The sequence below is a fragment of the Aspergillus pseudonomiae genome, assembly GCF_009193645.1.
Source record: "Aspergillus pseudonomiae strain CBS 119388 unplaced genomic scaffold BDV37scaffold_120, whole genome shotgun sequence".
In the NCBI taxonomy this organism is placed as follows: Eukaryota; Fungi; Ascomycota; class Eurotiomycetes; order Eurotiales; family Aspergillaceae; genus Aspergillus; species Aspergillus pseudonomiae.
Window position 1 is genome coordinate 1,788 of NW_022476112.1, and position 13,567 is coordinate 15,354.

The window sequence follows — 13,567 nt, forward strand, 5'->3', positions numbered from 1 at the left end:
TGAATTCAATTCACTCCAAATCCCAGCATCACGCGGTGGACAACGCCACTCGGCCTTCTGCCTTTGGATGGCACCTTCCCCTGCAAAGGGGCTCCATACGAGCATCTCTCGCTGTCGTGGTGAAGGTCATCTGACGAACAAGGACAATGTACATCCTAGCTCAAAGAGATCTCGTTGGTCAATGGCAGGGTATACTTAGTAGTAGTCAGTCAATGGGCCAACCGGGGACGGATGCGATGGGTCTGATTGTGAGGCCAAGCCATTCCCCGTCCTCTGAGACAGCCAGATACCGGTTGTATTCTTATACCCATGTCTATATTATATTCAACACATTATAGTTTCTCAAATGACTAGCATTTTCGAGGACCTCCAACCGCATAGCAACCTACTTGCCTCCTAACATACATGAACAGCACTCAAGACGGAATAGCTGGGAAGCGACAAAGCACGGAACAAAGGTTGAGAGTCGAGTTTCTTTGATAAAATCATTCGAAAAAAAAAATCTCCTACTTGCGAATGGGTCCGTATATTTTCCTTCAATTTAATTTGTCTCTACATGCACTTCCTGCCGCACGCATATGTGATCCATGTACCGAGAATTTTCTTCTTCGATAGTAGCCACAAGTGCTTCTTCGTCATTCTGCCCCGGGCCCGTCACATAAGATCGACTATTCCAATTGGGTCCGGGGTCGTTGGCATCGGGTATGTCGACAGTGGTCGTTGTAGTGGTCAGAAACTCGTCTTTTCGACCCGCCCGAGCGAAGTTCCGCATGGGCATCGCAAAAGTCGGTTTGTTACGGCTTCCACTGCCGCTGCCACTTCCACTTTCATCTTGCCTTTTATAGGCTTCATGGGACTCTTTGACACTGGATCCGTGGACGATGTACCGGTAAAGGGGACGGACGGTGGGAATGCCGACGCAGATAAGGGTGACGGCAAGCTCGACAGCAGACCAGATAATAAGAGGAACTGTGTCCTCTACAGAAAGAGAGAATAGGCATATATCAGCTGTTTGGGTCCTTTGGGAAGTGGATGTGAATCACCAGAGACGTACCCGTGTAGTTAGCACTCGACAATCCACCGAGCTCTATGGTGCGAATGATCCCACAGATACCGGCGCTGCAGGATGTATGTTAGCAGATTGTCCATCCCCAGAGATATGGAAGGCTGACATGAATCCCAAGCTTAGACTAATAGCGATGGTCATCTTCTCCTTGAACCGCATGTTGAGTTCCCAAATGAAGATCCACGGCAGAATGGCGAAGTAAAAGTCGACCGCCGCACACCATGCTAAGCGTCAAACAAAAGGTGAGTAGTTCATCGGGCTGGAAAGGTTCTCGGGGATAACATACAACCAAGAAGCACTGAGAACGGGGTAACGCTGACAATAGTTCGGCCAGGTACACGAGGATCATAGATGGCCCTAGAGGGAAGGCGTTGGGTCCAGAAGATAATCGCCGTCATCACAGAAACAACTGCTAGACTGACCATCGAGATCCAAATCGAGATGCGATGCCATGGTTTCACCACGATTCGCAAAAGAAATATACCCAATGAAAGCTTCGCAATGGCCATCCCCAGCACGGCGAACGTCTGACCGACCATTTCCATGTACACAGCTTGGACGGCTTCATCCATGGAGAGGCTAGTAATTGGCTGTCCGAACCCGTGCTGTCCGGCTATGGTGGTGAATATCGTATATAAGAGGAGAAATACCTAGGCTCGAGAGTTAAGGATCGATACAGTGTCACTCGACGTTCAAAGAAACTTACCCAGCCCAAATTGAACACATGATCATCCAGCCCCAGAGCCTTGACTATATAAACCCTCGTGTACAGCCGTAAAGGCACAAGAACGAAGGACATAATAGCCATTACCCACATCACTGCGATTGCCTTGACCCCTTGGCCAGCCAGCATCTTGAACGCACTTGGGGAAGAAACTACGACAAGAGGAAATACTGGCTCAGCAACGCGCAACTTGTGCGACAGATAAAAAGTGGGATCAAAGTTGAAGATGAGAGCATCGAGGGCAGAGTGTGAAGTAGATTAGATATATGCGGTTGAACTGTACAAAGTACCTTTGATGCACATCCTCCCTTTCACCTGTGAACTATCAACAACCCGTGTTTTCCTGTTCAGTTAGACTAACTTCGAGATACGACAGGAGAGATACTCTACGCCCTCCTTCACGTCCCATAGGTCCAAGCTTCTAGCCCTCTACTTTGTACTTTTATTTTGCGATCTCCCAAAAGCTTCACTTCGCTCCCCGGATACTGGTCATATTTGAGCGCGTACCGGTCCACTGGTCTGCGAATAAAGTTTTGTCAGTGCCTATATCCACTGTCTACCTGTCAGTTCGACGTAGCGCAACGGCTGTCAGTCTGTGCCAGTGGAGCTATCCGAATTCCCGGGTGTGAGAGCTGCATTGTGTGTAAGTCTTATCCTAAATAGTAAACGAGTCTCTCGGGGCAGGCGGAGGAAGGCTCCGGAAGAACCAATAGATTGGCTGTTAGTCCCAATGAGAAGGTACTTTGGCATCGGGGAAGAGCAGGTGAAGCAGCCAAGGAATTTTAGGGGTGGGTGCGGATGTCTTCATAGCGCACGGCGTGCATTAGTGCGTGTTCTGGGCCCAGCATCAAAGCGTCGATGGCAGACGCATTGGCCAATTGTATACGGGGATCAACTCGTGAACTTTTTCTCTCGGACGCTCTAAATACTGGGAATACTCTGACCCTGGTCTCTAGAGATTATTGCTTGTTTCATCTCCAGGGACTTCATCCTCAACTGATTCCAAAAATGGATTATTCCCTGTCTTTGGCGCTCGACTATAGCCTAAGAGGCTTTGCCGTCTCGCTATTTGGTACACTGTGGATAGCCCTGGTCTTTTGGTATCTAGCGGCCTATCTCATTTCTCCTTTACGCAGGATCCCTGGTCCTTTTCTCGCGGGTGAGTTGTGGAGGCCCTTCGCGCCAATGCTTGGATGCTTTGCCGCGTCGCATTGGCCTTGATTGTCGTCACTAACCACTCGGCCGTAGGATGGACCAACCTCTGGCGGATTTACCATGTTACGCAGGGACAGTCTCAGGTGGTCCTCCATGAGCTTCACCGGAAATACGGCCCTGTGGTGCGTATAGCCCCTAATGTCGTCGACTTGGATCTACCGGAGATGATCAAAACAATCTACAACACGAAAGGGGACTATCGAAAGACCGAATTTTACCATGGCAGTAGTGCCAAAAGCAACGGCCGAATTATTTACAACTTATTCAGCGAGTGTGACCCTGATATCCACGCGCAGCAAAAGCGACCTATTGCTAAATATTACTCCTTGACGGGTGTCCTGCCCCTTGAGCCTCATATTGATGAGGTGATCAACTACCTCTGTCAGAGGCTGGAAGAGGAGTTCATCGATGGATCGAACGCTGGCACAACATGCAAATTAGACCAGTGGCTACTGTTCTGTATGGTTGCCTTTTCTATAGCCAGGCTGTGATGAGTACTGATTGAGATAGACACATGGGACGTGGTAGGACAAGCCACCTTCAGCGAGCCCATCGGCTATCTTAAGAACGGTTTTGACTTTGATGGCACGATCGCTATCTCTGACACCGCCATGGACTATTTCTCTCTCGTTGGACAGCTTCCAGTCTTGGACCATCTCCTGGACAAGAATCCTATTTATCGAATCGGGCCCCCGGCCTTCGGTAATATCACCAACATCTCGATACAACATCTGCTTGACCGATTGCAAGGCAAGGACACCAGCTACCACGACGCAAGTAAGCCCGATTTCTTAGACAGGTTCATCGATGCCAAAGACAAATACCCCAACGTTGTCGATGACAGCCAAATTATCTCGTACCTCATGATCAACATGATCGCTGGTGCAGATACAACAGCCATCACGCTGAATGCGGCCCTTTATTTCGCTTTGAAGAACCCTCGGGTGTGGACACGCCTGCAACAGGAGGTTCTTGCCTGCCAATCCAGTCTGGATGCTGCACGGTCGGCCGTGCCATACAACATTGCAAGCGCCCTTCCGTACCTCAACGCGGTGGTCCGCGAGGCAATGCGCATGCATCCCGGTGTCGCTATGACCCTGGAACGGTATGTGCCGCCTGGGGGGCTTACCCTACCAAACGGCCAGTATATCCCTCAGGGATGCATCGTCGGCATGAATCCGTATGTCATTGGTCGGAACCAGTCTGTCTGGGGCGAGGATTCCGACGTGTTTCGCCCTGAGAGGTGGCTGCGTGACGATTCCCGGGAGAGTGAGGAGGAGTATCAGGCACGCTTACGGTTGATGAATAATTCTGACCTTGCATTTGGCGCCGGGAGCCGCATATGCATTGGAAGAAACTTAGGTCTACTCGAAGTATACAAGGTGATGGCTACACTAATCTCACGTTACGATATCCAGTTGGCTCACCCACACCGCGACTGGAAGACGCACAACAGCTTCTTCGTTCGACAAGAGGGCATTGATGTTAAGCTCTCTCGTCGCTCCTGATGGTGTGTTCCAGCCGCCGTTGATTCAAGATGTCTCCTATTCCGTGTTCTCTTTCGGGCGGTGCCTGTGCCTGCAAATACATAAGTTACTATTTCCTTCCTTTTTTCTTTTGTATGGCCATCATGTAATATCTGGAGAAGCACACGCCGTTCGTCCCTTTCTCTGTCTGGTTTTTACGAGCTACTTATATAATTGTCGTATGTCCATTTGCAACTCAAGTAGTCAATTAGCCAGGAGATAATCAATCTCCGAGTTCATATACTCGCCGATGGGCCACCAAGGACAGATTGCCATACCATATTCTCCTGAGCAGCCTCTCGGATGAAAAGGGGAGAAACAAAAGCAAAAACGAAAGGGAAAGTCTTCTCCACTGCCAAGTATGTACATTTTGCTGCTGACATCAGATTTCGTCGTGCCACGTAGACCTATATATATTTAACCGGCTACAACAGCCATTACCCTTATACATGATACAAGCACAGCCTCGTCAACCATATCTTCCATAAATCCGTTAGACTCATTTTACAATCGACTTGCCTTGAAAAATTCCTCAATCCCCTCCGATGCTTCCCATGCTTTCTCCACGGCTCGCCCGCTGTTTGCCGGCAGCTGCCGCGTCCAGCTCAGTAACCGCTCATAGACATTTCCGTCCTTGCAACCCAGCGCGCTACAGAGGCTGCTATCGGTGAAGTCCCAAGCATCCGTCAGAGCAGCAATGTTAGGGAGGAGATGCGCTAAAAGCTCATTGACCCGGACGCGAATTTTGTTGAGCTCATCAGAAGTGAGCAGTCCATGCTCAAGGAAAGAACCCGCTGCAAAGGACGGACTAGGACTTGTGATCGTTGTCAGAGCAAACAAGCAGAAGAGATGCGATAAGGCCTCCGATATAGGAGCATCCTCTGTATCTAAGGATGATATCCGCCTCAGGAATGATTCTATGACAATATATTCCACAAAGGCCTGGCCGGCTGCTAGACTCGTCATCATGCAGGTGTTCCACGCCTCTGCTGCAGAACAGCGGTTACACATCTCTCTATAAGAAGAGTACGCAGTGGCTAGTAGTCGCTGCGACCGTTCCTTGTAGATCAACAGCAATGTGGAGCCATCGAAAAGCTTTTCTTTACCGCAACCCTGGATACGAGACGGGAAAGTTTCTTCATCGAGGTATGTGCGGACGCCGCCCATGTAGTCCTTCACTTCGATATCGACGTCCTGGCCGCTGCACAATGCCTTGACCTGTTTGAACAGATATACGACCAACTGCTGCCACATCACATAGTTCTCGCCCTCGAACGTGACGGTGGCAGAAACCGTTCCCTCGATCTCCGGGAGGCCGGACAGGGCAACGAACCCATGGCCGCCGCACATCTTCCTTGCTTCTGTGGCACCGGCGCTTGCAATAGTAGTGGCCCACGCTTTTAACCCCGTGCTGAGGGCGTGCATGAATGGCAACCGTGCGTGATCATCCTTTTCTTGTTCGCAGACGAGCTGATCGTACCTGACGTCGAAGTCCTTTGCGGCAAACAGGATAGCATAGGATTGTGCGATGAGGGTCAACAGCCGGTAGTGCTGAGACTTGAACATTATGATGGCTGCTTCTTCATCTGTCGCATCAGAGAACATCAATCGACCCTGCTCTCGCACAATCGAATACCGCGTGGTAATTGTCACAGCCTGCGCTAATCCGAAGGCGACACATCGCACAATATTTCGCCGCGTGTCCAACATCGTTGAGTATACCCTTTTCGATACTGGTAGGGTGCCCACCTTAGTCTGCGCCTGGCCATACGTGCCGTCGCGTGAGACCTGAGCATGGGCAGCGAGTAGGCTGCTCCTGGGTACGCGTAAGTAATTGAACCGTGCGTATCCATTACACGTCCCGTTGTAGGCCATCTTCATGCCCAGATCTCCAAGCTCCACACCACACACGGGTGCAAAATCTTCCAGCGAGCGGATCTGGACTATGAACATATGCACGCCGTGGTCCTTTCCGCGTGTGATTAACCTCGCCGCAACTATGGCATGAGAACAGCTAAAGCCCAGTCCGCCAGGCCAGTATTTGACAGATGTAGGAGTGGGGGAATGAATTGTGAATGTGTCTGTACCGACATCGAAGGTGGCAGTTGTCTCGATTCCTCGGACAAAGGTTCCATGGCCCAATTCGGTTTGAGCATATGCACCGTTGATTCTCATCTGGTCGATCTCCTGCAGCCAGTACCGCCGCTGGTCTGCGGTCCCCTGCAGTTCGATAGTCCGGCGAAACATGAGAAAGTTCATCCCGAACGGAGACGAATTACAGATTTGATAACGTTCATTCAACCACTGGAAATGATTATGGCCGTGGGTTATCATGTCATGCGTGATGACGCGAGCCCGACGCACGCCTTCTAGGTACAGTCCTTCGCGGTCGAGGCCCGAGTATATATGTGGTAACTTCATGTTGTCGTGCAGGCCCAGTGCGTACTCTACACGATGGAATGCTGCTCGCCGAGAACTAACCGCTGCTTCGCTTGACAAGAGATCAGCTTTCCTGATAAATAGCTATGTATCCTGGATAGAGGGGTGGGTCAAAGTACTTGTCGTATATGACGACCGTCAGCTTCATGGGATTGAAAGTCGATGAAGCTCTGGCCTGCTGCATCAGATCCATCTGTCTATTGAAGAAGGCCATGACTGGATAACCATCTGGTAACAATGACTGGTTGACTTCACTTGGGTAAGAAGGGACTGCTGAACATAAAATCGAGCATTGATTTATGGGCTTTGACATGGGCTGGTCACGGCCGTATATGTAGTTGTTCTCATTGCTTTATCCCAGGCTATAGCAAGGCTTACCCCCCTCCATTGTTTTTATTTTTTTTTATTTTTATTTTTTTTTTTTCTTTATTCTTTTTTCCCCTTCTATCTTTCTTGACTCTGTATGGACCAACGACATTCTCGAGTCCTCGTCTGCCTCAGCATCAGCCCTTCGGAACACGGCTGACTGCAGTACCTGGATTGGCTCATGCCTTCGCCCGTCAGAAAGTTTACAGTTTGAAGGAGTCAGAGATTAGACTGCGGTGGATAACACACTACGAGCTCGGGGTTTGCAGCTACACACTACTTCTTGCTGTGGCCATATTCGTCGACATAAGTGGATGAGACTTGGAAACCCACAACATTGAGTTATACTACCTTTCGGTCATTGGATTCTCGACTCCAACAGAAAGTGTATTCCAGTGTAGCGAGCCTTCGGCGCCCCAGGCGGCCCATGACTTCTACAATGGTGTGCTGCCTTCCTGCACCTTCTGTTTCGCCGAGCGATGCGGCTCCTCCATATATCTTGAAGTCACCCGGTGGAACCATGACATTTGCGAGCAGGCTTTCGGCAGCAAAGGCGTAGCTTGTTGTTCTGAATATGTGTCACACAATCCTCTCAAGTGCCAGGTCGCCTGCCGGTGGACGGGCCTTTTGAGGTTCCGATAGAAACAGCTTTGGTAGTTCCTCTTTAGATTCATGATTTGCTTTCACCTTCAGCTCTTTGGCTGCTTCCCGGCGTTTAGATCTCCTGCCAAGGGATTTGCTTTTTATCGGTATATCCCGTCACTCGGCTGGGGCAGGGAATCTACTAAGGACGTTATTTTTATGATTATTACTATTGTTATTATTATTAGTAGTATTAAGATTCGACATGGGTTCCTCTACCCAAGGACGATATCTTCGTGCAAACTATTAAGTAACATAATCGAGCTCTTGCATTCTATACAACGTGGGGAGAACTTGGCGTGCAGAGCCGTTCGCATATTCGAAGCTGGCACATTCTCACTATTGGCTGCTATGCTTATCGCGATTCTGCAAGCCACATTTTCCAACCTAAAACGTAGGCATCTGACATGAGCTTCTATTATGTTATACGAGTCTGACCACGGGTGATAGAAAACCCTTTGCCTCCCAGGTGATTGGGTCATGGGCGACCTGAACCAGCTCGGATTTCAATCCAGGCTTTACAACGCATAGCCGCAATGCTTCAAGTTAATTATAGCGTGGAATACGATGCATGCTATGGCAGCTGAGGTGGTCTTTCGGCCGGTTACCGCGGCCATCGCCATCTCTCCAGTTCGTCACCCACGGGGAGTCGAAGACACTCAGGATCCCACTCAGCCCTAACTCGAACACTGCCCTTGTAGCGTCAGCAGAAAAACAAACCTGAAACAAAAATAACAAAAATAACAACAGCAATTAATATTGGAATAATAATATTACTATTACCATGTCAGCTGAGTCAAACTCAATTTGTACATAATAGCAATTGTTAGGTCTACCAGGGTATCAGACACCCTTCACCATTCGTCCGGAGAATCCTTCGAATAGACACCAACAACCGTTGTCCAGTTCCAAAAAAAAAAAAAAAAAAAAAAAAAAAAAAGTCTCCGGTCAGTAGCTCCTGCTGTCATATGTCATGGCCATTGCTATGAGATGACGTCTGCGGATTGCGGGAAGACGTCTCGATCGACTCACTCCTAGTCGAGAACACGGGTCTGATGCTACACAATACCACGTTCAGTGACATTTAAACTCAGTCCATGCGTGCAGTCCCACGTGAACGTATGCCCTACGACCCCCGGTTGACTTGGATCAGGTGGGTGATATCGGCTGCAGCCCAGCGGGTGTTATCCACACACGCATGTGGTTGGAGTAGAAGGTGAGAAAAAGAAAAGGCTTCCGACGGGTGTCGGTAGGCAACTAGGGTCAGTCTCGGGAGAAACACCAATCAAATGCTAGTTGGTGGCGATAGTTCAGGGCGAAGTTGGCGAACCTCCAGCGGCCAGCCTTGTGCCCTTTCAGGCATCCCACCGTAGTGGAGGCTCTCCTGGGAGGTTAAGCTGGTCTGAGAGGCCATTCGCATCGTGGCGGTTCGGACTTCAGCCCCATAGCACTGCCTTCGCGATGTACGATCAGATCGACATGCCGTGGCCCACACAAGTACGGGTTCATCGCCAGCACGTTCACGGAGTCGAGCTGCAGCTGGGATGGAAGGATGCCCCGTTGTTGATCGATGATTTACCGCTGCCAAGAGCCGCTAAACGACCAGCATGAAGACCCCTTGATCGCCATTTGTTCGTGCGTAGTGCATTAAGCGCTGATTGTCAGCTACACTTCGTACAGCACGAATCTTGACCCTTCCCAATAGCCATGACAGCATTCACCCTAGTCCTACCTGTATGGATGTACCAAAGCAGCTAGTCAGGGACTAAAAAGTGCACCTGCGGCTATACGTATACCGTTGTAACCTTGTCCGTGGCTGGCTACTCCGTCATGGATTCCCTTGGGCGCTGAGCGTCCCTCTGGTCGATTGCAAGGCTTTGCTTTTTTTTTTTTTTTTTTTTGCTCGTCTCGCAGCTGCATGACTGACCGAGAGGCACTGATCAGGCGTAGGACCACAATCGAGAGGCATCCTACTCCGAAGGCTTTTCAGGCAACTGATCGGCACCCTGGATAACGCGCCAGCCACAGTCGATAGAGAAAGGCTGAAAAAAACCGGCAGTCGCCCTCGGGGATCCATTCCTTCATAAAGTCTAGCGCGGTGTGCCAAGGTCCTCGAATCGCTTCGTGTCATATGTACGAGGAAAATCTCCCGAGCGGAAGCACCTGCGCGGTCGCCAGACTTAGGGTCTGCCTCATCATCCCTTTTCGAGCCACTATATATGATCTGTCTTCGCCGTATACGTGAGAATGCTCTGCCCGGACCCGACATGCACCCTACCATTTCTTTGTAGTTGAATGGAAAGTTCTATCGTAATTGCCTCAGAAAGCTAGAACACGTTCGTAGAAGCCATTGCACGGCTTGCTCTCGTTTGCGTCTCGGGGTGCGAATGAGCCAAGGGAAAGCGTTACAGTATCATTCTAAATCTACAGGTACCAGTATAGGCTTGCCATCGATAGCGTATGCCCGGCACACATCGGGCGCTTCCCTGCGCTTTCGCAAGGCTTCCCGCATACTCAGAACTTATTGATGACAACCCTTGAAACTACTACTGTAGAAAGTCACGGCCAGGAAGGTCACCCAATACTCAAACGTCCTCCTGATTCCGTATGACGATCGTCGTCGCCTCTACGTAGCTCTCCTCGTCGGATAACACGGGGCTGAATAGCAGTCGTTTCGCAGATGCACACGTGCCGGTGAGCGACAACAGCAAGTCCCTCCACAGCGACCTTGAATACAGATGTCCATTGTCCCCAGGCAAGCCGGACAAAGCCATCCCCAACACCCTCCCAGGGACATCAGAGGCGAACTGTTCTCACTCTTCGGCAGAGTCATCATTTCCCAAGCGTTGCCCACACGGGCAGCGAGTTCTCTGGCATCTTCGTCCGACCATCCGATGACAGCTAAGGTTGTTGCCGTCGAGTCTGGTCAGGTTGGAAAGGTACCCTCGCTTGGTCGGATTGCGAGGCTGCAGGAGATATGTGACGGTCGGCGAATGAAATTTCCTACATGGCGAAGCAGCTCAATGCCAAGACACTTCGATTGAATCGTGTCGTAGCGTGAAGAGAGCCGACAAGCTCCAGAAATGGAGTGGAGGACGTGCCAGGGCAGACAAAAGGGGAAAAGAGTAAAGAGTCTAGAGTCAACAAACAGAAGAAAGATCAGTGACCGACGCCTACCGCCTGCCCTCTCCGGAGGGAACGGGACAGGAATAAGTTGTTCTTCCGAATGTTTCTCTCCGTGAGGTTGAAATGGCCAGAAAAGAAGGACAACAAGAACAAGAGGAAGGGAATGTAGTCTGTCTAAGGTCTGGACAGCTGGTTACCTACATGAGTACTGCTGTACGTGTATTTTCCAGGGAATCTTTAGGTTACCAATGGAGCTGCAGGAGAACTTCAATCGATTGACGAGTCATCTGTGTCTGAAGGTGACAAGTAACTATATATATTTGCGTCATGTCCTGACTGGATCACAGCCGTCAGAACAAGGTTGCATGGCAATAACTAAGCTTAAAATAAAATGAAACCAATTCATTGTACATTGTTTCACCTTTGAATAAAGGAAAGCGCCACGAGGAGCAGAGGTGGCGAGAATAAAAAAAGAAACAAAGAAGAAAGAAAAACAAATTGAATGCTCCCACGCGGATTTGAACCGCGGACCTCATGATTACTAGTCATGCGCTCTACCAACTGAGCCATAGGAGCAGATGTGTACATTCGGTTGTGCCTTAAAGTATACTATAAAGAAAAAAGATCACTTTTGACCTTTCTCTTCAGTTGCACGATTAAGGAGCTTCTGTTACCAGTCTCCATTTTGATCCTCTTCCACATCTTGACCTGCTTTGCCAACCGTGGTCTACGAACTCATTGACACCATACGAACATTATCGAGATGACTGAGCGTACCGTTCATGGTCTGACCAGTGTGTTATTAAGGGGCGCTTTCCACGCTGTAGCATTCATCATCGCCTGCCTGCCTGGGGCGCTTGGACTCGCTTTAGTACACCTTGGATCTACCTGGAAAAATGGCTATGCAGAACATGAAGGGAATTTGCTCAGCTGTGAGTGAGTCTGGACACGATTTTATTGGTACACCCAAGAGTCGTTCACTGTTTCTCACTCACTTACTAGGTAAGCTGTCATGGCTCTTTTGCTAGGCTTACAATAGCATCTTTCCAATCCAAGCCATCGCTTGGACAGTACATTTCCTCTAGAAACTTGTCATGCCTCCTGACGAACATGCCACTGATCACCCACCCGGAAGCCAGCCGGAAAAGGATCGGACGGGTCCAAGACCATCTGCTTGAAGCCAGTGATCCACGCACTGCCCTTGACCGTTGGCAAGACTGCTTCATATTGGCCGACTGTGGTGGTTCCTCGTATATGGCAAGTGAATGTGGATCCGATAATGCTCTGGTGGACAAAGCTCTCCCCTACCTGGAGCTCGCCCCTGGCGTGCAGGACGGCCATCCTGGCCGAGCTTCCTGTACCGCAAGGACATCGATCAAACCTTCCTGGAGAGACCACCACAGTGTTCACCCCGACTCGCTTGCCATCTTCTTGATGCAGTGGCTCTGTAAACTCAACAATCGTGACCTCTCTGATCTTGTCGTTTTCCGGATGAACCGGTGTATAAGTGTCTCTCACAGCCTGCTTGATTCTCTCGCCAATTTCGATCAGCTTTGGACCATTCTCATTGGCGATTTTGAGACCGATGGATCGAGCATCCACAATGGCATAATGCATCCCACCCCAGGCAATATCAACCTTCACCACCCCCAGGCCAGGTACCTGCACCGGGAGATCCAATTTGTATACAAAGCTGGGCACATTATCGAACGCCACGGCTTTGCATTTCCCATCTTCACAATCAGCCGTCACCCCGACCAAGCCCGACGGGGTGTCGAGGACCAGCTTCGTCACCGGTTCCGTCATTTTCACCATCCCTGTGTCTAACAGCACCGTCGTCGTGCAGATCGTATTGCCGCCTGACATGGGCGGATACTCATCACTCTCCATAATAATAAACCCAGCATCGGCGCGGGGGTCGCAAGGTGGGAGGACGAGGTTCATGCACATGGCCGGTCGGCCTCGTGGTTCGTTCATCAGGAGTTGTCGGACGTCGTCTGCTTCATTCTGGAAATAGAGGAGCTTTTCATACATGGTCTTGCAGTTTGGTGGGTTGAGAACTCCACCGACAATGACATCGCCAACCTCGCCGGCGCAATGGCAGCCCACGACCGAGATGGTGCGATTGAGTCTCATCGTGTGCACGACAACGAGGAATGTCCGGTGTGGAAACTTACGTGCGTACGACAGTTGCACGGCTTTTCCTACGATTTATACCTTTCCCCCTCAGAGATGTGGAGACCAACGATCCCCCCCGTCGGTTTCCCAGTCCGATGGCTCCTCACTCTTGTTGCACATCATCACTCGTCCATCAAGGGGAACTGACGCCGGACTGTATTCCGTGGACGTGAGCGATCGTTATCGGCGGTCCCAATCCCCACCCTTCCCCGCAGTCATGATAGTCCAAGTCTTCTTTTACGAGCGACCCGCCGATCGGCTGTCTTACCGGTCTGCCGGATGCCA

General features: G+C 50.3%; 5 protein-coding genes and 1 non-coding gene across 6 annotated transcripts; 2 read left to right on the forward strand and 4 right to left on the reverse strand.

Moving 5' to 3' along the window:
* Positions 1-439: 439 nt before the first annotated feature.
* On the reverse strand, positions 440-2,079 carry BDV37DRAFT_31390 (uncharacterized protein). Its single transcript, XM_032090427.1, has 4 exons — positions 1,353-2,079; positions 1,173-1,290; positions 1,055-1,119; positions 440-978 (listed from the first exon to the last, which is right to left on the reverse strand). The coding sequence occupies exons 1-4, from the start codon at positions 1,636-1,638 to the stop codon at positions 542-544; spliced, it is 906 nt and encodes a 301-aa protein (XP_031935745.1). The 5' UTR covers positions 1,639-2,079; the 3' UTR covers positions 440-541.
* Positions 2,080-2,798: 719 nt separating this feature from the next.
* Positions 2,799-4,513, forward strand: BDV37DRAFT_276093 (cytochrome P450; the record flags this gene model as incomplete). The annotated part of the gene is made up of 3 exons (XM_032085500.1): positions 2,799-2,949; positions 3,039-3,464; positions 3,516-4,513. 3 exons carry the CDS (start codon positions 2,799-2,801, stop codon positions 4,511-4,513), a joined length of 1,575 nt encoding a protein of 524 aa, XP_031935746.1.
* Positions 4,514-5,035: 522 nt separating this feature from the next.
* Positions 5,036-7,163, reverse strand: BDV37DRAFT_291081 (acyl-CoA dehydrogenase/oxidase C-terminal; the record flags this gene model as incomplete). The annotated part of the gene is made up of 2 exons (XM_032088859.1): positions 5,036-7,022; positions 7,090-7,163. 2 exons carry the CDS (start codon positions 7,161-7,163, stop codon positions 5,036-5,038), a joined length of 2,061 nt encoding a protein of 686 aa, XP_031935747.1.
* A 4,444-nt stretch (positions 7,164-11,607) lies between these two features.
* BDV37DRAFT_t225 lies at positions 11,608-11,680 on the reverse strand. The gene has a single exon. It is a non-coding gene; the product is annotated as a tRNA-Thr (tRNA).
* Positions 11,681-11,853: 173 nt separating this feature from the next.
* BDV37DRAFT_263325 (uncharacterized protein) lies at positions 11,854-12,072 on the forward strand. The gene has a single exon (XM_032083535.1). The coding sequence runs from the start codon at positions 11,868-11,870 to the stop codon at positions 12,042-12,044; it is 177 nt and encodes a 58-aa protein (XP_031935748.1). The 5' UTR covers positions 11,854-11,867; the 3' UTR covers positions 12,045-12,072.
* Positions 12,073-12,089: 17 nt separating this feature from the next.
* BDV37DRAFT_31453 (proline racemase family protein) lies at positions 12,090-13,490 on the reverse strand. The gene has a single exon (XM_032090428.1). It carries the CDS (start codon positions 13,238-13,240, stop codon positions 12,197-12,199), a length of 1,044 nt encoding a protein of 347 aa, XP_031935749.1. The 5' UTR covers positions 13,241-13,490; the 3' UTR covers positions 12,090-12,196.
* Positions 13,491-13,567: the final 77 nt, after the last annotated feature.